The sequence below is a fragment of the Phyllobates terribilis genome, unplaced genomic scaffold (genome assembly GCF_046119375.1).
Source record: "Phyllobates terribilis strain yellow unplaced genomic scaffold, ASM4611937v1 Scaffold_2__4_contigs__length_985480577, whole genome shotgun sequence".
Lineage (NCBI taxonomy): Eukaryota > Metazoa > Chordata > Amphibia > Anura > Dendrobatidae > Phyllobates > Phyllobates terribilis.
Genome location: NW_027362762.1, coordinates 425690699 through 425716527, shown reverse-complemented (window position 1 = coordinate 425716527; position 25829 = coordinate 425690699). Strand labels below are relative to the sequence as shown.

Genomic DNA, 25829 nt, shown 5'->3' with positions numbered 1-25829 from the left:
TCAAACAAGACAAAATACTAAGTATATACTGCAGGTCCTGTTAACTAACAGGGAACCACATGATACTTATGGCACTAAAATGATAAACATAGCACACTTAAGCAGTACCATACAAAAGAAAAACAGAAACAGTGACAGGGTGCCAAAGAAAGTGCTTAAAAGGTTAGATCTCTCCCAGTTCAGATGTAGAGGGCGACCATATCCAGCTGGCTTCCACAGATATCCAGGGACAACTAATAAAAACTAAATGCCCTGTCGTGCCCTCTGCATTATCCTCCGCCCTGACAAGGGCAGTACCTAAGTGGATCCTCAAATAACCCACAGAGAACCTCCCGACGCGTTTCTCCTGTCAATGAGAAATCGTCAGGGGATGTACTTGTTGGGAAAGTGCACTGCACCACAAGGAATATCAGGGCAACACAGATCCCTTTTAAATGGAGCATCTCTGCACCCTAAAGTGCTTTGCGCCAAAGGTCACCCTATTTTTGTAAGGAGAGGATGGCACTCTGTCCCCCTTTTTTCATTTTTTCTTTATTAGTAACCTTTGGCACAAAGCACATTACCAGGTCAATATATTCCCATGTTCTCCATATACCAGGTCAGTGTATTCCCATGTACCCCATATACTGGGTCAGTACATTCCCATGTACCCCATATACCGGCTCAGAACATTCGCATGTACTGGGTCAGTGTATTCCTGTGGACCGTGACACTACAGCTGACCAGTGTATTCCTGTGGACCGTGACACTACAGCTGACCAGTGTATTCCTGTGGACCGTGACACTACAGCTGACCAGTGTATTCCTGTGGACCGTGACACTACAGCTGACCAGTGTATTCCTGTGGAAAGTGACACTACAGCTGACCAGTGTATTCCTGTGGAAAGTGACACTACAGCTGACCAGTGTATTCCTGTGGACCGTGACACTACAGCTGACCAGTGTATTCCTGTGGACCGTGACACTACAGCTGACCAGTGTATTCCTGTGGACCGTGACACTACAGCTGACCAGTGTATTCCTGTGGACCGTGACACCACAGCTGACCAGTGTATTCCTGTGGACCGTGACACTACAGCTGACCAGTGTATTCCTGTGGACTGTCACACTACAGCTGACCAGTGTATTCCTGTGGACCGTGACACTACAGCTGACCAGTGTATTCCTGTGGACCGTGACACTACAGCTGACCAGTGTATTCCTGTGGACTGTCACACTACAGCTGACCAGTGTATTCCTGTGGACTGTCACACTACAGCTGACCTGTGTATTCCTGTGGACCGTGACACCACAGCTGACCTGTGTATTCCTGTGGACTGTCACACTACAGCTGACCAGTGTATTCCTGTGGACTGTGACACTACAGCTGACCTGTGTATTCCTGTGGACTGTGACACTACAGCTGACCTGTGTATTCCTGTGGACTGTGACACCACAGCTGACCTGTGTATTCCTGTGGACTGTGACACCACAGCTGACCTGTGTATTCCTGTGGACTGTCACACTACAGCTGACCAGTGTATTCCTGTGGACTGTCACACTACAGCTGACCTGTGTATTCCTGTGGACTGTGACACTACAGCTGACCTGTGTATTCCTGTGGACTGTGACACTACAGCTGACCTGTGTATTCCTGTGGACCGTGACACCACAGCTGACCTGTGTATTCCTGTGGACTGTCACACCACAGCTGACCTGTGTATTCCTGTGGACTGTGACACTACAGCTGACCTGTGTATTCCTGTGGACTGTGACACCACAGCTGACCTGTGTATTCCTGTGGACTGTGACACTACAGCTGACCTGTGTATTCCTGTGGACTGTGACACTACAGCTGACCTGTGTATTCCTGTGGACTGTGACACTACAGCTGACCTGTGTATTCCTGTGGACTGTGACACTACAGCTGACCTGTGTATTCCTGTGGACTGTGACACTACAGCTGACCTGTGTATTCCTGTGGACTGTGACACTACAGCTGACCTGTGTATTCCTGTGGACTGTGACACCACAGCTGACCTGTGTATTCCTGTGGACTGTGACACTACAGCTGACCTGTGTATTCCTGTGGACTGTGACACTACAGCTGACCTGTGTATTCCTGTGGACTGTGACACTACAGCTGACCAGTGTATTGCTATGGCCGGGGCAGTCTGTGCAGCCCCAGTAACCGGTGCAGGGCACCCAGCACCGCACGCCCACACTGCCAGCAGCCCCGTGCAGCCTGACACTAGTGCACAGTGAGCCGTGGGTCACCTGACCAGCCTCTGCCAGACACAGGCGCGCACCTGGACTTCCGCCGCCTGCTGTCAGCTGCTGTACTAGCTCTGTCACTGAGGGTCTGCCGCCAGCCCCCTGCCTTAAAGCTCCCCCTTAGGTTCCCCCAGGGCCACTTCTTTACCTTCCGCCATGATGGATCCGCCCGGCTGATATCGCGAGAAGAGTGGGTAGATGGGAAGTAACACGGGCAGGCGGGGTGAGGTAGATCCCGGGGGATGTGAAAGAAAGGAAACCCATTGACTCATTCGCTGCCTTTGTGTTTGGGCCTTGAGAAGGCGTTCGGCGCCATCTAGTGGCAAAATTAAGAAAATACCACACCGTCTACAGTAGAGGGGCTCATTACACTGGGATAGCGGGGAGTATATATGGCTGCCGCTGTATCTGGGGCGACACCTAATCTGCTTTTCCTTTTTCCGGACGCCACTGCTATTCCTAAAATAGGTGGATACAATATTTAGTAGTGTAAGTGATGTAAACTACCCGTGGTGTGAGGAGACCAGACCACCTGTTGGTGGCATGGAGCCATGTGCTGGTGTATGGCAGCGGGTGGGGGGGTGTACAGTATTTTCCATTGGCAGTGTCAACCACCTGTCCTGGTGGCCAGGGCTAGTTTTAGACAAATTGGGGCACTGGACAAAATTCAAAGTGAGGCCCCCAAATGGACGTGTGAAGGAGGCCTTAGTCCGGTACTGGAGACATCCATGCGCACCTGTGTGCCGCATCAGTATCACACGCACCGGCGCCTGGGAATCAGTGTACAGTTAGAGCTCTTCCCAAGCGCCGGGTGCTGAATGCTGCCCTCATCATTGTCCCCGTCTTGCTCTGCGATCAGCGCGAGTAAGGGACAATGTTGAGAGTAGTAGTAGTCTGCTCCCGTTGTGTCCTGGTGTAAAAATAAGAATAAAATAACAAAAATCCTTATACTCACCTGTCCTAAATGTCCCCCACTGTAATCCATCTGACATCTCACGCCGAGGAGCCGGGGAGAATGACTCCTACAGCGAGCTGTGTCCTGTCACTCACTGAGCAAATCATTCTCTCCGGCTCCTCGGCGTGAGCGGTCAGATGGGTTACAGCAGGGGACATCTTCGGCCAGGCGAGTCTAAAGACTCCCCCACACTATCCCTCGTTCACCAATTTATTGAAAAAAATAAAATCCCATGCAGGGCCACAGGTTTTCATTTCTGGGCTACTTCGGATTCAGTGGATTACTGCGGACCTGCACGGGATTTTTTTCAATAAATTGGTGAATGAGGGATAGTGTGGGGGAGTCTTTATTCAAATAAAGTGTTTTTTTTTTCTGTGTGTGTTTTATTTTTTTTTACCGGGTTAGTAATGGGTGTGTCTGATAGATAACTCTCCATTACTAACCCCAGGGCTTGATGGTAGCTGTGATTTTTGACATCACAGCTGTCATCAACCCCAACTACCATTACCCCGATTGCCCTGGTGCAGTAGCAATCAGGAAGAGCCGTTCAAAGCACCATAATTGGCTCATCTAATATGATGCGCCACTTCTGGGGCAGCTGTGGGCTAGTATTTTTAGGCTGGGAAGGGCAAAATAACCATGGACCTTCCCAGTCAGATAATATAAGCCAGCAGCTGTCTGCCTACCTTGGCTGGTTATCAAAAAATAAGGGGGACCTCACATCATTTTTTTTTTTTATTAGGTTAATATATATATATAGTAAACTACACACGCACTGCACTAATTATATATCTCCCGGATATCTATCTATCTATCCACCCCATATCTATCTATCTATCTATCTATCTATCTATCTATCTATCTATTTCTTTGCACATCTGATAATATACCAAAAGAGAGACAAAAATGCATGCGTCAAAAACACATACAAAACCGCAAGGAAAAACGCAAGTGAGCTGAGGTGCGGGATTCATGCAGAAATTCACCTGCATGAAAGCCTGAACAAACACTATACATACATATATACTGCAAATACATATATTTGCACAATATACTGCATACATGCACATATGCCGTGTATGTGTACATATGTGTGTGTGTGTATATATATATATATATATATATATATATATATATATATATATATATACTGTTCAAAAAAATAAAGGGAACACTCAAACAACACATCCTAGATCTGAATGAATGAAATATTCTCATTGAATACTTTGTTCTGTACAAAGTTGAATGTGCTGACAACAAAATCACTCAAAAATCATCAATGGAAATCAAATTTATTAACCAATGGAGGCCTGGATTTGGAGTCACCCCCAAAATTAAAGTGGAAAAACACACTACAGGCTGATCCAACTTTGATGTAATGTCCTTAAAACAAGTCAAAATGAGGCTCAGTATTGTGTGTGGCCTCCACGTGCCTGTATGACCTCTCTACAACGCCTGGGCATGCTCCTGATGAGGTTGCGCATGGTCTCCTGTGGGATCTCCTCCCAGACCTGGACTAAAGCAGTGGTCCCCAACCTTTTTTGCACCAGGGACCGGCTTGAAGCAAGATCATTTTTCCATGGCCCAGCAAGGAGGGGGTGGGGTGGGCGGGGCTTTGGTCATATGGGGGCGGGGTAATGGAGGGATTTGGAGTTTAGTGCATACTTATCATATAGTGTAGACCAGGTCCCCGCCAGGAGCTATGCCAGGAGCCCCACATAATGTGCTGTGCCAGGAGCCGCATCACTGAGGCCCCATCACGCCCTGCAGCAGGACAGGGCAGCTGTCCTGACAGCTGCTGTTCAGCTGCATTTACTTCATCCCAGGGGCGGACACAGACTGTAGTGGGCCCCTGTGCAAGAAATTTTTGGGGGCCCCCCCCACCCTTCATAAGGCAACAAAGTTATGTAAACATAACCCCCCATGTGCATCTCTCACCCCCCCATGTGCAGCTCACCCCCGTGCATCTCTCATCCCCCTCCGTGCATCTCTCATCCCCCTCCGTGCATCTCTCATCCACCCCCCGTGCATCTCTCATCCCCTCCGTGCATCTCTCATCCCCCCCGTGCATCTCTCACCCCCCCGTGCATCTCTCATCCACCCCCCGTGCATCTCTCATCCCCCCGTGCATCTCTCACCCCCCCGTGCATCTCTCATCCCCACCGTGCATCTCTCATCCCCCCCGTGCATCTCTCACCCCCCCGTGCATCTCTCACCCCCCCGTGCATCTCTCACCCCCCCGTGCATCTCTCATCTCTCCCCTCCCTCCCATGTGCATCTCTCATCTCTCCCCTCCCCCCATGTGCATCTCTCATCTCTCCCCTCCCTCCCATGTGCATCTCTCATCTCTCCCCTCCCCCCCATGTGGATCTCTCATCTCTCCCCTCCCCCATGTGCATCTCTCATCTCTCCCCTCCCCCATATGTGGATCTCTCATCTCTCCCCTCCCCCATGTGCATCTCTCATCTCTCCCCTCCCCCCATGTGCATCTCCCATTCCCCCCACTCCTAGTTAATTGTATTTAAAAAAAAATAAAACTTGTTATACTTACCCCCATGCGATCCCTGCAGAATCCTGGCGCTCGTCCAAATCGCTGACACCAGGTTCTCCTGACTTCCGGCCATGTGACGGCGCCGTCACATGACCGGAAGTCAGGGGAATCATGAAGGTGCTGCCGCAGCAGCGCAGCGCTAAGATGTCCCTGACCCGGCGCTTAGCATGCGGCCGGGGGCCCCATGAGGAGAGAGACGCACAAGAGGGGGGCTCCGAGGGGGCTCCTACCGGCCGGGCCCCATACTGGAGTCAGGGCAGTCATGCCCTGATGGCGGCCCTGCTGGAGGCTGGAGGGGCCCCCTCTCCCCGCGGACCGGCTGAAAAACCCCAACGGCCCGGTCCTGGTCCGCGGACCGGCGGTTGGGGACCTCTGAACTAAAGCATCCGCCAACTCCTGGACAGTCTGTGGTGCAAAGTGACGTTGGTGGATGGAGCGAGACAAGATGTCCTAGATGTGCTCAATCGGATTCAGGTCTGGGGAACGGGCGGGCCTGTCCATAGCTTCAATGCCTTCATCTCGCAGGAACTGCTGACACACTCCAGCCACATGAGGTCTGGCATTGTCCTGCATTAGGAGGAACCCAGGGACAATCGCACCAGCAGATGGTCTCACAAGGGATCTGAGGATCTCATCTTGGTACCTAATGGCAGTCAGGCTACCTCAGGCGAGCACATGGAGGGCTGTGCAGCCCTCCAAAGAAATGCCACCCCACACCATTACTGACCCACTGCCAAACCGGTCATGCTGAAGGATGTTGCAGGCAGCAGATCTCTCTCCACGGCGTCTCCAGACTCTGTCACATCTGTCACATCTGTCACATGTGCTCAGTGTGAACCTGCTTTCATCTGTGAAGAGCACAGGGTGCCAGTGGCGACTTTGCCAATCCTGGTGTTCTGTGGCAAATGCCAAGCGTCCTGCACGGTGTTGGGCTGTGAGCACAACCCACATCTGTGGACGTCGGGCCCTCATACCACCCTCATGGAGTCGGTTTCTAATCGTTTGTGCAGACACATGCACATTTGTGGCCTGCTGGAGGTCATTTTGCAGGGCTCTGGCAGTGCTCCTTCTGTTCCTCCTTGCACAAAGGCGGAGGTAGCGGTCCTGCCGCTGAGTTGTTGCCCTCCTACGGCCCCCTCCACGTTTCCTGGTATACTGGCCTGTCTCCTGGTAGCGCCTCCAGCCTCTGGACACTACGCTGACAGACACAGCAAACCTTTTTGCCACAGCTCGCATTGATGTGCCATCCTGGATGAGCTGCACTACCTGAGCAACTTCTGTGGGTTGTAGAGTCCATCTCATGCTACCACTAGTGTGAAAGCACAACGAACATTCAAAAGTGACCAAAACATCAGCCAGAAAGCATTGGTACTGAGATGTGGTCTGTAGTCTCCACCTGCAGAACCACTCCTTTATTGAGGGTGTCTTGATAATTGCCAATAATTTCCATCTATTGTCTATTCCATTTGCACAACAGCATGTGAAATTGATTGTCAATCAGTGTTGCTTCCTAAGTGGACAGTTTGATTTCACAGAAGTTTAATTTACTTTATATTCTGTTGTTTAAGTGTTCCCTTTATTTTTTTTGAGCAGTGTGTGTATATATAGATATATCTATATATATATCTATATATCATTATGGAGCAGTGCCAAAAGACTACTGAGAGGGTGCAAAGCTCTTTGAACACATACCGTCTGGTCTAATATTATACATAAAGAAAAATAAGCAGCATTCCAGGTTAAGATGCAAAAAATAGAGGAGTTTTTATTGGCCCATGTGGCTGTGACCTGGTATTCTGCTTATTTTTTTTTTTTATGTATCATATTAGACCAATGGGCTTTGCACCCACTCAGTAGTCTTTTGGCGCTGCTACAATATAGTAACACACATATTCAGTTTACAAATATATTTGCACATAATATACTGCATACCTGCACACATACAGTATACATATACTAATATAATATATATATACACACTCAAACTCAATTCTATGTAGACGGGAAGAGGGAGGATTTAGAGGCAGAATGGAAAAGTCTGTCTTCACAGTATTCACTGAATACGGATTCTTCCTCATAGCTGAGAATTTTGATAATGACTAGTGATGGGCGAACCCATGGATGTTCGGGTCCATCTGAACATCTAAAAAAAAGTTTGGTTCGAGTACCACTACGATACCCAGACCCCATTCAGATGAATGGGGGGCCCGAACATCCACTGTTTGCCACGCTGTCATCTGCGTGACAGCGCAGCAAACACGGGCTCTGATCGGCGGTAAGATCATTACCGCCAGAGAACTGCGGTTCACAATCTGTCAGATGACAGCACGAGCCAGCAGCTTTGACCGGGGGTAAAAAGGTTACTGGCGGTCACAGGCGTCAGCTGATGAGAGAGTACTACTCTTATCAACGTATGCCTGCTGTCACTGATAACAGGGCAGAGCGCCGGTGATGGAAGTATTCATCAGCCAGCACCTGTGCTATAAATAAATAAATTTTTTAAAAAATGACGTGGGGTCTCATCTATTTTTGATAACCAGCGGAGGCAAAACCGACAGCTGCGGGCTGCAACCCCTAGCTGTCAGCTTTATCATGGCTGGTTATCAATAATAGAGGAGTCTCACGTTATTTTTTTAAATTATTTAAATAATTAAAAAAAAAAACTGTGTGGGTTTCCCCCCCCATGACAACCAGTCAAGCTAAAGCAGACTGCTGGGAGATGGTATTCTCAGACTGGTAAGGGGCCATGAATATTGGCCCACCCCAGCCTAAATATAGCAGCCGCAGCCACCTCAGAAAAGGTGCATCTATTGGATGCCCCAATTCTGGCACTTTGCTTGGCTCTTCCCACTTGCGCTGGTGTGGGGGCAAGTGGGGTAATAGGTTTGGGGTTGATGTCAGCTGTTTTATGGCCGCTGACTTCAAGCCCAAAGGTTAGTAATGGAGAGGCGTCTATAAGCTGCCCCCATTACTAACTCCATAGTTAGATTGTAAAAAAAAAAAACACAGCCAAAATAAAATCCTTTAATTGAAATAATGATGTAGACACCTTTATGTGAAATAAAAATAAAAAAAGCTCAGTTATGCTCACCTTTACGCCTAATCCACGGATGCCCATTTCACCTGTAAAAGACATAAAATAATAACCATAATACTCACCTTTACGCCTAATCCATTGAAGCCCATGTCCCCTGTAAAAGAAGAAAAATAATAACCATATTCTTCACCTGTCCAACGATAATCCATTTCTGACCAATGAAGATCGGGATGATTTGGTTGGCGTTCATATCCGTGATGCGACCACTATCCACGCCAGCCGGCTCACACTGATACAGGAGCGTGAGTGGCAAGTGGGGTCATAGTATTGGGCTTGATGTCAGCTTAGTATTGGCAGCTGCCATCAAGCCCAGGGGTTAGTAATGGAGAGGTGTCTATAAGACGCCCCCATTACTAACCCCATAGTAAGTTTTTAAATAAACACACAGCAAGAATAAAATCATTTATTTGAAATAAAACTTAACTCCCTGTTTTACACATTTATTAAAAAATAAAAAACACAGTTATACTCACCTTTACACCTGATCCATTGAAGCCAATGCCCCCTGTAAAAAAAACAAACAACCATATCCCTCACCTGTCCGATGTGAAGATATTCCTCCAATACCCATGTCCCCTGTAAAAAAAATAAATAAATAAATAATAAACCACCATATCCCTCACCTGTCCAACGTGAAAAATATCCATTCTGTTCCACGCCGTAATCCATCTATGCGACATCTGGTTTTCAAAATGAATGGTGGCATAATGCGACTGTTCATGCTGAAAGCCAGGGGAAAATGAGCTGTGTGTGAAACATACCAGAATGTGTTAAACCTTAGATTCCTGAAATTATCACCCCCTCTTTTATTCTGATGACTGCTTTGAACACTGTTGACATTTTCTCAAGCAGCTTCATCAGGTAGTGTCAGGTGGAATGGCTGCCAATTAACAGATATGCCTCATGAAATTTTAATCTGTGGAATCACCGGCCTTAAGAAAGTGTTTGTGAGTGACCATCAGGTTTGTTTTCCAAATGCAGTGTTAGAGCATCTCTGGAATAATGCTCAGCACTGTATGGAACTATATACTAAGACAGAATATGTCAAAAAACAATCAACTAAGTAAAGAGAAATGACAGTCCATCATTATTCTAAGACCTGAGGGTAGGTAAGTCTGGAAAATTGCTAGAACCCTGAAGGTATCCTCAAGTGCAGTCTTGAAAACCATCAATATGTTGAAACTGGCTCTGGGGTCTGCCCCAGGAAAGGAAGTACCTTTATTGCAGAGGGTAAGTTCATCATATGTTACCAGCCTCAGAAACCACAAATTGACTGTGACTGCAGACTTATGAATCCCCCACCCCCCAGTGCACCCACTGTGCGCTGCGGGGATTCACAGGTTTTAGACCCAGGACTGGGATACATGCCAGTGGGGTTGGCCTACACTTTTATTGATCGAGGCTGCACCTTCTAGTCGGACACACCCACTGGGCGTCCACATCACTAGACAGGGCGTGGCCTCACTCTATACAAGTGTATGGAGCGAGACGACACAGACTGGCTGGGGGTATGTATAACATATACATACACTCCGGTCTCGGGTCAGAAACCAGCGAATCCTCACAGTCCATGCGCTGCAGGGATTCATAAGTTTGCAGTTACACAGAGTGACTGCAGAGTTATCACTTTTGACCGGACAGCCACTTTAAAATTCATTTCACCCAATGAATGAACGTTTTTCTTGTGCATCGGGTGATTGACCACCTGTTTAGATAGATTGATAATCAGTTTCAATGTTAAACGGGTTGTCTGGTCTAAAACTACAAATCTGCAGTCACTCTATGTGACTGCAGACTTGTGAAACCTCACATCATGCACTGCTTGCTGTGAGGATTCTCCGGTGTCAGCGTTGGGAACGACAGTCATGTGATTTGCATACTTCCGGCCACAATCCGACTATGCAAGTAAATTGAGCGAGGCTGTGCCCATCTAGTCGGATTGTGGTCGGGAGTATGCAAATCACATGACTGCTGTCCCCAACACTGACACCGGAAAATCGTCACAGCAAGCAGTGCGTGCACTGTGAGGATTCACAACATGGAGTGACTCCAGATTTGTAGTTTTGGACTGACAACCCCTTTAATGCTCCTTAAAGCTGGAAAGATGTCCCCTATCCACAGGTGGTGGGACCCCCAACGTTTCCAAAAACTGGAGAAGAGGTCATCTTCACTACCGCTCCATTCATTCTTAATGGGACTGCCAGAGATTATCGAGCGCAGCACTCTGCTGATTTTTGGCATTCCCATTAGAATGAATGGAGCAGTAGTGCAGATGCCTCTGCTCCATTCAACTGAGGATCTTCAGATCCCTGGTTCCCAGGATCAGTGGGAACCATGACAGTTGGACCCACAATGATCGGAAAATATTTCTCTATCCCGTGGATAGGAAATAACTTTCAAACTTGAGATATCCGCTTTAAAGATTATCTAAACTTTTGGGATATTTTTTATTTTTTACACCCATTCTGAACACATCAATGGGTCACCCAGCTGTGAGGCTGCCACCAGTCTCTAAACAAAGACCTCCTAGAAGACCGCAGCTCAGGAGACAGCCGATCATGCATACAGCGCAGAGTGGATCCGGTGAGTAAAAAGTCATAGTCTTGTCTAGCTGTGCACTTACTTCTAAGAGGTCTTTTGAGCAATCGGTGGGGGACTCAGGTCCCACCACATGATGCCTCTTCACCACACTGAGCCAACTTCAGACTCACACCAATCTGCTGAGAATTAATGGACCTAAACATATAAGATATCTTCCAAAAGTTAAATTACTCTTTAAATGTTTAATAAAGCTCCTGCCTAGGACCAAGCAATACTGTAGTTCCTGTATGGTCTGCAGTGTGATGATGGCTAGTAGCAATAACTTCAAGCATCTCCTTACCATTATTAAGGACATACTGGGAGTTGTAAGTTAATGCCATACAATTGTATTTGTGTCTGACCTGACACTATAATTGATTGCTGTACTAAGCTTGACAATGTACTGATATAGGTTCTGGTGATGTATTACTGTATTGACAGTGGTTCTGGTGATGTTTTACTGCACTGATGGTGGTTCTGGTGTTTTACTGTACTGACGGTGGTTCTAGTGATATATTACTGTACTGACGGTGGTTCTGGTGATGTTTTACTGCACTGACTGTGTTCTGGCAATGTATTACTGTACTTACTGTGGTTCTGTTGATGTATTACTGCACTGACGGAGGTTCTGGTGATGTTTTACTGTACTGACTGTGGTTCTGGTGATGAATTACTTTTGTTGATGGTTGTTCTGGTGATGTGGTCATGTAGATGTTGTAATCTTTAATTTATGAGACTTGATACTAAAACATTATAAAGTCAGTGTGCTGGACTAAAAATACAACTGTCTGAATGTCTGTCAGCTGAACAAGAAATTGACTAAAGCCCCCATACACTATAGACATTTGTCCGATCGTTCGGCTGGCATCTATCTCGCCCGGTTCTCCCATATACAGGATTGCTCACTCTGCGAGCGTTCCTGTGTTCTCTATGAGAGTCGCTGTTAGACATCTCTGGCAGCAGCTTATCACTTAAAGAACAAAAGGATCTACAGTCCGAAATCGAACATGCTGGATTCTTATCTGTGTGGAGAATATGGGGGTGGGGGAGCTCTGTGTGGAGAACTTTGCAGGGGGCTCTGTGTGGAAACATGGGGGGGGGGGCTCTGTGTGGAGAATATGGGCGGAAGCTCAGTGTGGAGAATATGGGCGGGAAGCTCAGTGTGGAGAATATGGGCGGGAAGCTCAGTGTGGAGAATATTGGCGGGAAGCTCAGTGTGGAGAATATGGGCGGGAAGCTCAGTGTGGAGAATATGGGCGAGAAGCTGTGTGTGGAGAATATGGACGAGAAGCTGTGTGTGGAGAATATGGGCGAGAAACTGTGTGTGGAGAATATGGGCGAGAAACTGTGTGGAGAATATGGGCGAGAAACTGTGTGTGGAGAATATGGGCGAGAAACTGTGTGGAGAATATGGGCGGGAAGCTGTGTGTGGAGAATATGGGCGGGAAGCTGTGTGTGGAGAATATGGGCGGGAAGCTCAGTGTGGAGAATATGGGCGGGAAGCTCAGTGTGGAGAATATTGGCGGGAAGCTCAGTGTGGAGAATATGGGCGAGAAGCTGTGTGTGGAGAATATGGACGAGAAGCTGTGTGTGGAGAATATGGGCGAGAAACTGTGCGTGGAGAATATGGGCGAGAAACTGTGTGTGGAGAATATGGGCGAGAAACTGTGTGGAGAATATGGGCGGGAAGCTGTGTGTGGAGAATATGGGCGGGAAGCTGTGTGTGGAGAATATGGGCGGGGAGCTGTGTGTGGAGAATATGGGCGGGAAGCTGTGTTTAGAGAATATGGGCGGGAAGCTGTGTGTGGAGAATTTGGGCGGGAAGCTGTGTGTAGAGAATATGGGCGGGAAGCTGTATGTGGAGAATATGGGCGGGAAGCTGTGTGTAGAGAATATGGGCGGGAAGCTGTGTGTGGAGAATATGGGCGGGAAGCTGTGTGTGGAGAATATGGACGGGAAGCTGTGTGTGGAGAATATGTGTGGGAAGCTGTGTGTGGAGAATTTGGGCGGGAAGCTGTGTGTGGAGAATATGGGCGGGAAGCTGTGTGTGGAGAATATGGGCGGGAAGCTGTGTGTGGAGAATATGGGCGGGAAGCTGTGTGTGGAGAATATGGGCGGGACGCTGTGTGTGGAGAATATGGGCGGGAAGCTGTGTGTGGAGAATATGGGAGGAAAGCTGTGTGTGGAGAATATGGGCGGGAAGCTGTGTGTGGAGAATTTGGGCAGGAAGCTGTGTGTGGAGAATACGGGCGGGAAGCTGTGTGTGGACAACATGAGGGGCTATGTGTGGAGAATATGGGTGGGAAGCTGTGTGTGGACAACATGAGGGGCTATGTGTGGAGAATATGTGTGGGAAGCTGTGTGTGGAGAATATGGGCGGGAAGCTGTGTGTGGAGAATATGGGCGGGAAACTGTGTGTGGAGAATATGGGCGGGAAGCTGTGTGTAGAGAATATGGGCGGGAAGCTGTGTGTGGAGAATATGGGTGGGAAGCTGTGTGTGGAGAATATGGACGGGAAGCTGTGTGTGGAGAATATGTGTGGGAAGCTGTGTGTGGAGAATTTGGACGGGAAGCTGTGTGTGGAGAATATTGGGGGGAAGCTGTGTGTGGAGAATATGGGCGGGAAGCTGTGTGTGGAGAATATGGGCGGGAAGCTGTGTGTGGAGAATATGGGCGGGACGCTGTGTGTGGAGAATATGGGCGGGAAGCTGTGTGTGGAGAATATGGGAGGAAAGCTGTGTGTGGAGAATATGGGCGGGAAGCTGTGTGTGGAGAATTTGGGCAGGAAGCTGTGTGTGGAGAATACGGGCGGGAAGCTGTGTGTGGACAACATGAGGGGCTATGTGTGGAGAATATGGGTGGGAAGCTGTGTGTGGACAACATGAGGGGCTATGTGTGGAGAATATGTGTGGGAAGCTGTGTGTGGAGAATATGGGCGGGAAGCTGTGTGTGGAGAATATGGGCGGGAAACTGTGTGTGGAGAATATGGGCGGGAAGCTGTGTGTAGAGAATATGGGCGGGAAGCTGTGTGTGGAGAATATGGGCGGGAAGCTGTGTGTGGAGAATATGGGAGGAAAGCTGTGTGTGGAGAATATGGGCGGGAAGCTGTGTGTGGAGAATTTGGGCAGGAAGCTGTGTGTGGAGAATACGGGCGGGAAGCTGTGTGTGGACAACATGAGGGGCTATGTGTGGAGAATATGGGTGGGAAGCTGTGTGTGGACAACATGAGGGGCTATGTGTGGAGAATATGTGTGGGAAGCTGTGTGTGGAGAATATGGGCGGGAAGCTGTGTGTGGAGAATATGGGCGGGAAACTGTGTGTGGAGAATATGGGCGGGAAGCTGTGTGTAAAGAATATGGGCGGGAAGCTGTGTGTGGAGAATATGGGCGGGAAGCTGTGTGTGGAGAATATGGGCGGGAAGCTGTGTGTGGAGAATATGGGCAGGAAGCTGTGTGTGGAGAATATGGGAGGAAAGCTGTGTGTGGAGAATATGGGCGGGAAGCTGTGTCTGGAGAATATGGGCAGGAAGCTATGTGTCGACAACATGGGGGGCTATGTGTGGAGAACATGGGGGGAGCTCGATATGGAGAACATGGGGGGAGCTCGATATGGAGAATGGAGAGGACAGTGTGGTGGTTTTCGTTTATACGGAGGTGCTGTGACTGTCATATTTCACTATGGTAGACAATGTGGTGGAAATATTTTATAGGGGAGAATAGTATGGAGACCGTGTACCATAAGTGAGACAGTGTGGGGTTATTTTTTTGTGCAGGGAATATAGTGAGGAGCAATTATTTATTCAGGGGCACAGCATAGGGCTTATTTAAAGCAAAGCATGGGTGGTTAGGCCACACTGTGGCTGAAGACTACAATATCATCCAGGTAAGCCACGGCGTAATTCGTATGGAGTGCGAGGATCCAGTCCATGGCCCTCTGGAAGGTGACCGGAGCTACCTGCAGTCCGAACGGCATCTGGACATATTGGAAGCAACCGTCAGGTGTAGAGAAAGCAGTCTTCTCCTTGGCTTCTTGTGACATGGTATTTGCCAATATCCCTTTGTTAGATCCAAGGCGGTTATGTACCTTGCTGGCCCAAGTCTCTTGATCAGCTCAGCGACACGCGGCATTGGATAGAAGTCAAACTTGGAGACTTTGTTCAGCTTCTGGTAATCATTACAGAATCTTCATTCTCCATCAGGTTTTGGATCAAGGACAATCGGGTTACACCACCTGCTCTTAGATTCCTTAATGACTCTGAGATTCAGCATACGCTTCCCTTCCTTGGAGATCAGTTCTCGGTGGGCCTCTAGAATTCAGTAGGGCTTCGAATTCATCCGCACATTGGGTTCCATCAGAACCTCATGTTCTATGACATCTGTACACCCTGGCAAATCTGAGAACAGATCCCGGATCTGCTGCAGCAATTCCCAACATTGCTGTTTTTGGGCCTTCGACAGCTTCTCGGCTATTGTGACATCTTCAATGTCCCCTTCTGGCTTAACCAGCAAATAGATTTTCAACAGGGTCCCTTTCTTGCCATGCCTTGATGGGTAGCAGCACAAGGGGATTACGGAAGTGAGAGATGGGAGCGGTTATCTGGCCGGTGTGACAGGACTTGCAATACCGTAGGATTTCCCAGTGACATTCAGGCCAATAGAACCTCCGTTTGACCCATTCTTGGGTTTTGTCGACACCCAGATGGCCACCCAAGACATGTGAATGGACCATGTCCAACACCCTCCATCTATAGGGTCATGGTACCAACAATTGTTCCACTATTTCCTCTCTGACCTTAGTAACCTGATACAATAAGCCCCCACTCATCATAAAATAAGGAAACCTGGTGATAGCCCCTGGCTCTTGCGCTATGCCATTTATAATAGTTACATTATTGAACGCTTCTTTTAGAGTTAGGTCCCTATGTTGGATGGACCCCAAATTTTCTCTGGTCGCCCCTATCTCAGGATGGTTTGCTTCCGGGAATACTACCTCCTCATCTCCCACTATTACATAGAAGGGAAAGCCGACAGGCTCTGAGATTGGTGAGACTTCTTTAGGGCCATCCTGTCTCTTACCCGAGCAAGCGACATCTCCCCCTCTCCCCCACAAGTCCCAAAACAAAAGAAATTCCCAGCCTATGATAATTGGGTTAAATGAATCCTCATGGGACTCAGTACCTCGGGCCATCTCAATGACCACTCTTGCCACCGGATAGTCTTTAGCATCCATGTGAATGCAGCGGATGCCCACCTTCTTCCCAGGGATTTATTGGAGAGGGAGTATGGCCCTCACGAGGTTCAACAAACTCCCTGAATCTAGTAGTCCAGTCATTTACAGACCATTCACTTTTACAGGACAAACTTGGGGCCCCTCGCCGGGTGGACAGTCTGCACTGCAAGCTGGATATGCGTAGAATGAACACCGGCATCCAATGCTACAGTTCATTTGCTCTGTGGTCCAGGAACAATGGGCAGCTATATGACCTGGGCGGTGACATCTCCAGCAAATTACATCTCCCGATGAGACCCTCGGCATGAGCTCCGCCACCACCTTGGACTTTGGATGCCCTACCCCTTTTTTAGCCTCCTTCCCCTGATGGGACCACCAGTATGGAGTGGGCTGCCTCCTCAAGGAACCTTCGATCCCCTGATACGTTTCGACCAGTCCGAACAAGTCATCGGCGTTCCAGGGATCTCCCTGGGCAATCCAAATCTGCATCGGGCTCGGAAAGGAGTGCACAAACCAGTCCATTACAACTTGCTCTACCATCTGCACTGGGGTAGAGGACTCCGGCTGCAACCACTTTTGGATGAGGTGCAGCAGATGAAACATTTGGGAGCGAGGGGGTTTGTCATGGTGATATGCCCAGAGGTGGATCCGTTGTGCCAAGACAGACATTGCCACCCCAAAGCGCGCCAAAATTTATGTTTTCAATTTCGCATATTCTTTGGTGTCCTGTAAGGCTAAATCATAGTAGGCCTTTTGTGGCTCCCCCATTAAGTATGACGCCAGGACTTCCGCCCACTGCTTTGACAAGAGTTTCTCCCTATTGGCGACCCTTTCAAAAACAGCTAAAAAGGTCTCTATAATGTCACCTGGGATCATTTTCTGCAAGGCTCTCCTTCCGGATAGAAAAATCATCAGCTGACCTTGGATTCGGAGCTGCCACCGTGCCACGAACCGCCTCTGTGCGTAATTCAATCTTCTGTTGTCGGTGCTATTGCTGGTGCTGCTGGAACTGTTGCTGCTGCTGGAGCTGTTGCATAAGCAGCTTACTTGTCTCCTGTTGTGGCAGCTGTTGCTGCTATAACTGTTGCTGGTTCTGCTGTAGCTGCTGCTGCTGCTGGGCTTTGACCAGGTGTTTAATCAGGTCCTCCATTCAGTCTGACGCTGCTTCCTGGCCTATAGCCGCCTTCACCCACGACATGCGGTAGCAGTCACGTATTCCCTGGGAACGCTGCCCGCACGTCTAACACCAAATGTAACAATACTACTCACTTGGGAGCGATCTGAGGTATCACAGGAGCTGTTTCTATTTAATGTCCGGCTGGTTTATTTCAGTCCTCATAAACCACATCACAGAAAAACTTAAATACAGCCTTTGTCTGGCACAAAGTAAACCATAAAGTAACAAGTCCATACAATAGTACTGGTTAGCCTGCCTGGCTCAGAGTCCAGCTTCTTAGTCCTTTATGTCACGGGTGAGTCAGAAGTGACAGACAGTTGCCCTACAGTTGGTTGCAGGAGATCTCTACATTTGGCATTACAGACACCTTCTTAGAGGCTGTCTCTCTAGGACCCAGCGGCTAACTGTCATGCCAGGTGTGAGTGCCACACAGAGATTCACGCCAGGTGTGAGTGCAACACAGAGTGGAAAGGGAAAGGGAGCCCAGACACTAGGGAAAGGGGGAAGAGGTGACCTCATAATCTGGACTAGCCTCACCCTGTCTCCCACTAATGTCCCTATACAGCCTCCGCAGCTGTCGCCGATCACGTGCCTCGCCCTACTATCCCTGGCGTAAGGCTATAGCATTCTAAAGACAAAAGGAGAAGACAACACAGGGGAACAACAATTCAGCTTTAGAAGAACTCCATCAGGGCACACAGCCTCAAGACTTCAGAGAGGACGTGATGCTGCTTCAGCCAAGTTCCAAGTAGAAATGAGTATAACCGACGACGCCCATCTAGACACACCAGGTATATATACACCCAGACTAAAGGAAGGTACTCGCTGGGTCCTAAACACCGCCTCCTATCTAGGCAGCTGTCTGCAAACCACTGCATGGCGACTGTCTGTCACCTCTGACACACCTGTGACACTACCTTCCTCTAGCTAATTAACACCCTGACTTGGGGGTATAAATGCCTGCCATCTGCTAGAGGGAGGTGCCGGTGATACTCACATTACCTCTTATGAAGACTCGGAGCAAGTGCATTACTTCTTCCTCTCTGGAGCTATGAGGATTGGTGTTCATCTCTCTGAAGTCAACTAAAGCTAAGCTATCTTCCCTTGTTTGTTCCCCCTAGTTGTCTTTAGTTGTCAGTGGGGATCGACTAGCACCCCCTACCTTCCCTAGCCAGGGCCTAACGCCAGGGAAAGACACGGTGAGATTCGCGTGCAGCTATTGGTGAAGAACCAATATAGGGACATTAGTCGAGACAGGGTGATATTAGATCAACCTAGGAGCTCTCCACTTTCCCCTTTCCCTAGTGTCTGGGCTCCCTTTCCCTTTTCCCTTTGTGTTGCACTAAGTCTTTCCCACACCTTGCGTGATACTTTAGCAAATGCACTCAATCCAGGAGATCTGCACACCTCCATACACACAGCATATGTGATACATACAGGTCTCATTTTTTCAAGTCAAGTGAACCACACCCAGGGGTGGAGATATGGTGAGCCGACGTTCAGCTGCTCATAATCAACCTGTCATGGCTGATTAACCCCCTTTAGTCCTATATGCGCTAAAGTATTACTCCAGGTTTATCTCCCATCCACTGTGTGTCTAACAGCCACCTTACACTATGTACAAAAACACACTATACCAAAACTACCACTGTAGAAGGCCCAAATAATGCCACTATATGATGACTACTACCATTATCTCTACAATATACAGTGAATATATACAGGTGCATCTCACTAAATTAGAATATCATCAAAAAGTTAATTTATGTCAGTTCTTCAATACAAAAACTGAAACTCATATATTATACAGAGTCATTACAAACAGAGTAATCTATTTCAAGTGTTTACTTCTGTTAATGTTGATGATTATGACTTACAGCCAATGAAAATACAGAAGTCATTATCTCAGTAAATTACAATAATTAACAAAAAAACACCTGCAAAGGCTTCCTAAGCATTTAAAAAGGTCCCTTAGTCTGTTTCAGTAGGCTCCACAATCATGGGGAAGATTGCTGACTTGACAGATGTCCAGAAGGCAGTCATTGACACACTCCACAAAATCCCAGAGTTCCAATTTTCATTTGGAAATCAAGGTCCCAGAGTCTAGAGGAAGAGTGGAGAGGCCACAATCCAAGCTGCTTGAGGTCTATTGTGAAGTTTCCACAATCAGTGATGGTTTGGGGAGCCCTGTCATCTGCTGGTGTAGGTCCACTGTGTTTTATCAAGACCAAAGTCAGCGCAGCCGTCTACCAGGAAATTTTAGAGCACTTCTTGCTTCCCTCTGCCGACAAGCTTTTTGGAGATGGAAATTTCATTCTCCAGCAGGACTTGGCACCTGTCCACACTGCCAAAAGTACCAATACCTGGTTTAAAAACAACAGTATCACTGTGCTTGATTGACCAGCAAACTCGCCTGACCTTAACCCCATAGAGAATCTATGGGGTATTGTCAAGAGGAAGATGAGAGACACCAGAGCCAACAATGCAGATGATCTGAAGGCTGCTATCAAAGGAGCCTGGGCTTCCATAACACCTCAGCAGTGCCACAGGCTGATCGCCTCCATGCCACGCCGCATTGAAGCAGTAATTGATGCAAAAGGAGCCCCGACCAAGTATTGAGTGCATTTACTGAACATACATTTCAGTAAGCCAACATTTCAGATTTTAAAAACATTTTTCAAGCTGTTGTTATAAAGTATTCTAATTTACTGAGATAATGACTTTTGTGTTTTCATTGGCTGTAAGCCATAATCATCAACATTAACAGAAATAAACACTTGAAATAGATAACTGTTTGTAATGACTCTATATAATATATGAGTTTCACTTTTTTGTATTGAAGAACTGAAATAAATTAACTTTTTGATGATATTCTAATTTAGTGAGATGCACCTGTATTACCATGACGCTACAGAACAACACAAACTGTAGAAAGACCGATGTACAAGGCCCAAACAATACTGCTATACAATGACCACTACCATTATCACTACATAGTGAATAATATTACTATAAATCTACTGAGCACTCACGGTACAAAGACCGATAATACTACTGTTCATCTACCATTAGACAATGACTGACCTGTACCAAATTGTCCCTAAATAAAAAAGAAAAAATATAACTTAACCCCCATATAGTGGTAGATTCCAGTCCTGCCAACCATATAAGATTTTACAGTACAGTTGTATATAGTGATTTACAGGTGATGTTTTGTCTGAATGGAGTCATTCATTTTTGTCGTCTTTTCCATCTGGCCCAGACCGACATGACGACTTCTGTCAGCTACGTCTCATGTGCAGAGATTACAACAAAGACACATTTGACTTCTCACATTTTCAGTACATCAACATTTATTCCCAATTTACACAAACTCTTCATCCTGACTTCACTTGCAGCAAGAAACAGTGACCCCAATACCTCAAAAATTATATTTTTATTATAATTACCCCTTCTCCAAAAAAAAAAATGCTACACAATGTGCCAAATAGAGTGCCTCCAAAAATAAGTGTCCCATAGAAACTAATAATGCCCCCTCTGCGCTACATAGAAAGTAATAATGCCCTGTATGCTCCTTAGAAAGTTATAAAGCTCCAAGTGTTCCTTTAAAGTAAGAATGCCCTTGAAAAAAGTAATGATGGCTGAAGTGTCCCTTTAAAATGTAAATGCCTCAAATGGCCCTTTAAAAACTAATAATGGCCCAACTTCCCCCATAAAAAGTAATAATGACCACATTTAAACAACATCAACACAGTATCATATCCCCCACAGCTCCCTATATACAGTATGATATCCCCATAGCTCCCTATATACAGTATGAAGGCCCCCACAGCTTCTTATATACATTACAATGGTCCCATATTTTCCTATATACGTATATAAAAGCCCCATAGCTCCCTACACAGTATGATGATCACCACAGCTTCTCTATATACATGCCTCTGTTTCTTGTATGTCTGCCATCTTAGACCTCAGTTCACATTGTCTGGTTTTTTGACTTGTTTGCATTCTGTGCAATTTAAGGGTGTGGCATGCCCTTTGTTGAGCTGATTGGTATATATGTAGCTTACCACGGGCCTAGGTGGTCTGGAGTTGGGACCCGGTCCTATTTGTCTACCCTTTTATATGCATTACTTCAACTTTGATATACAGTAAGGTTTTTAATATAGGCAGTATAGGTACCGTCCCAATTTAGGGTCACCTTGCCGCTGGTGGGACGGCTTGTATACTTTTTTTGATCAAAAATAGTTCACTAAGTACCCTATATTTATTATGCAACTTTGCTTTACATTTATATATAATTATGGTAGGGTATGAGATATATTTTTGTCTTGCTTCTTTTTTGCTAGTGTGAACATGCCTCTGTTTCTTGTATGTCTGCCATCTTAGACCTCAGTTCACATTGTCTGGTTTTTTGACTTGTTTGCATTCTGTGCAATTTAAGGGTGTGGCATGCCCTTTGTTGAGCTGATTGGTATATATGTAGCTTACCACGGGCCTAGGTGGTCTGGAGTTGGGACCCGGTCCTATTTGTCTACCCTTTTATATGCATTACTTCAACTTTGATATACAGTAAGGTTTTTAATATAGGCAGTATAGGTACCGTCCCAATTTAGGGTCACCTTGCCGCTGGTGGGACGGCTTGTATACTTTTTTTGATCAAAAATAGTTCACTAAGTACCCTATATTTATTATGCAACTTTGCTTTACATTTATATATAATTATGGTAGGGTATGAGATATATTTTTGTCTTGCTTCTTTTTTGCTAGTGTGAACATGCCTCTGTTTCTTGTATGTCTGCCATCTTAGACCTCAGTTCACATTGTCTGGTTTTTTGACTTGTTTGCATTCTGTGCAATATAAGGGTGTGGCATGCCCTTTGTTGAGCTGATTGGTATATATGTAGCTTACCACGGGCCTAGGTGGTCTGGAGTTGGGACCCGGTCCTATTTGTCTACCCTTTTATATGCATTACTTCAACTTTGATATACAGTAAGGTTTTTAATATAGGCAGTATAGGTACCGTCCCAATTTAGGGTCACCTTGCCGCTGGTGGGACGGCTTGTATACTTTTTTTGATCAAAAATAGTTCACTAAGTACCCTATATTTATTATGCAACTTTGCTTTACATTTATATATAATTATGGTAGGGTATGAGATATATTTTTGTCTTGCTTCTTTTTTGCTAGTGTGAACATGCCTCTGTTTCTTGTATGTCTGCCATCTTAGACCTCAGTTCACATTGTCTGGTTTTTTGACTTGTTTGCATTCTGTGCAATTTAAGGGTGTGGCATGCCCTTTGTTGAGCTGATTGGTATATATGTAGCTTACCACGGGCCTAGGTGGTCTGGAGTTGGGACCCGGTCCTATTTGTCTACCCTTTTATATGCATTACTTCTACTTTGATATACAGTAAGGTTTTTAATATAGGCAGTATAGGTACCGTCCCAATTTAGGGTCACCTTGCCGCTGGTGGGACGGCTTGTATACTTTTTTTGATCAAAAATAGTTCACTAAGTACCCTATATTTATTATGCAACTTTGCTTTACATTTATATATAATTATGGTAGGGTATGAGATATATTTTTGTCTTGCTTCTTTTTTGCTAGTGTGAACATGCCTCTGTTTCTTGTATGTCTGCCATCTTAGACCTCAGTTCACATTGTCTGGTTTTTTGACTTGTTTGCATTCTGTGCAATTTAAGGGTGTGGCATGCCCTTTTTTGAGCTGATTGGTATATATGTAGCTTACCACGGGCCTAGGTGGTCTGGAGTTGGGACCCGGTCCTATTTGTCTACCCTTTTATATGCATTACTTCAACTTTGATATACAGTAAGGTTTTTAATATAGGCAGTATAGGTACCGTCCCAATTTAGGGTCACCTTGCCGCTGGTGGGACGGCTTGTATACTTTTTTTGATCAAAAATAGTTCACTAAGTACCCTATATTTATTATGCAACTTTGCTTTACATTTATATATAATTATGGTAGGGTATGAGATATATTTTTGTCTTGCTTCTTTTTTGCTAGTGTGAACATGCCTCTGTTTCTTGTATGTCTGCCATCTTAGACCTCAGTTCACATTGTCTGGTTTTTTGACTTGTTTGCATTCTGTGCAATTTAAGGGTGTGGCATGCCCTTTGTTGAGCTGATTGGTATATATGTAGCTTACCACGGGCCTAGGTGGTCTGGAGTTGGGACCCGGTCCTATTTGTCTACCCTTTTATATGCATTACTTCAACTTTGATATACAGTAAGGTTTTTAATATAGGCAGTATAGGTACCGTCCCAATTTAGGGTCACCTTGCCGCTGGTGGGACGGCTTGTATACTTTTTTTGATCAAAAATAGTTCACTAAGTACCCTATATTTATTATGCAACTTTGCTTTACATTTATATATAATTATGGTAGGGTATGAGATATATTTTTGTCTTGCTTCTTTTTTGCTAGTGTGAACATGCCTCTGTTTCTTGTATGTCTGCCATCTTAGACCTCAGTTCACATTGTCTGGTTTTTTGACTTGTTTGCATTCTGTGCAATTTAAGGGTGTGGCATGCCCTTTGTTGAGCTGATTGGTATATATGTAGCTTACCACGGGCCTAGGTGGTCTGGAGTTGGGACCCGGTCCTATTTGTCTACCCTTTTATATGCATTACTTCAACTTTGATATACAGTAAGGTTTTTAATATAGGCAGTATAGGTACCGTCCCAATTTAGGGTCACCTTGCCGCTGGTGGGACGGCTTGTATACTTTTTTTGATCAAAAATAGTTCACTAAGTACCCTATATTTATTATGCAACTTTGCTTTACATTTATATATAATTATGGTAGGGTATGAGATATATTTTTGTCTTGCTTCTTTTTTGCTAGTGTGAACATGCCTCTGTTTCTTGTATGTCTGCCATCTTAGACCTCAGTTCACATTGTCTATATACAGTATGTATATACAGCATGGTGGGCCCACAGCTCCCTATATACAGTTTGATGGCCCCCCACTGTTCCCTTTATACAAAATTAGGCCCCATAGCTCCCTATATAAAGTATGATTGCCCCCACAGCTGTCTTATATATAGTATATCGATGACAGCCTCTTGCCTCCACAGTCGCCATAATGTAGAAAACAAATATTATACTTGATTTCCCACCACTGTAGTCTTGGTCTACTCTTGTGTGTATAAACAGCAGTGCCATTGTGCTACCCGAGCTGAGACATTGATGTGTCGTAAGCTGCAGGCATACAGCAGCCTGCGGACTATGAGATGGAGAGTGATGAAGCAAGGAGCCACAAGCTACCTGCCCTATCACAGGATTGAATTGTGTTGGCATCATGTTGATGCTGACACAGTTTAAAGAGTCGCTCGCCAGAGACACCAGCAAAGTTCAGAGCCATGGATCTTTGACACTAGCGATTCATTAAGAGGCGCAAGTTGGACTGGAGTAGATTTGTGATGTAAGGTATGCCACAGCTCATCATAACTTAGCCTTAGCCAACTCAATGTCTACACTTTTCACTCCAAATCCGTACATATTGGCAGAGCTACCATGAAAATGGCAAAAGTTGTGCAATCTCGCTTTGTGCAAAAATTCTACAATATGTTTATTGTCTAGTGTTTTATTCCAGATTTCTGATGTAAACATTTTGATGAATCTGGGCATTTTTCCTAGTTTTAGGGTATGTGCCCACGATTCAAATTTGAAGCAGAAATTTCCTGAGCATTTTTGCCTCTCCCTGGCACTAAAAAAAACCATGCGGATTTACATGCGTTTTTGATGCGTTTTTTAAAGCGTTTTTGAGCATCAATGAATGATTTTTGTAGCTAAATAAAGTTGTTGGGATGTTGCTTAAGCCCTTGGATTACCATAAAAGCTGGGGTGAGTATACTGGTTTATTTAAATGACTAAAGAATGGGTCTGTTGTATTTCCGATAAAGTGTTTACACTGTGTCTGTCTGTTTCTTTACTTTGTTTGGTCATGAAAAGGT

General features: G+C 46.1%; 1 protein-coding gene across 2 annotated transcripts in view; it reads right to left on the bottom strand.

Moving 5' to 3' along the window:
* Nucleotides 1–2542, bottom strand: part of ANKFY1 (ankyrin repeat and FYVE domain containing 1) — a 40802-nt gene extending 38260 nt beyond the window's left edge. The window contains exon 1 of one of the 2 annotated variants that reach the window (XM_073665191.1): nucleotides 2402–2542. In XM_073665191.1, coding sequence (XP_073521292.1) covers nucleotides 2402–2525 — 124 coding nt within the window. In that variant the 5' untranslated portion in view covers nucleotides 2526–2542. The remainder of the gene's footprint in view (nucleotides 1–2401) is intronic. The other variant, XM_073665192.1, reaches the window with a different exon arrangement.
* Between the last annotated feature and the right edge of the window lie 23287 nt (nucleotides 2543–25829).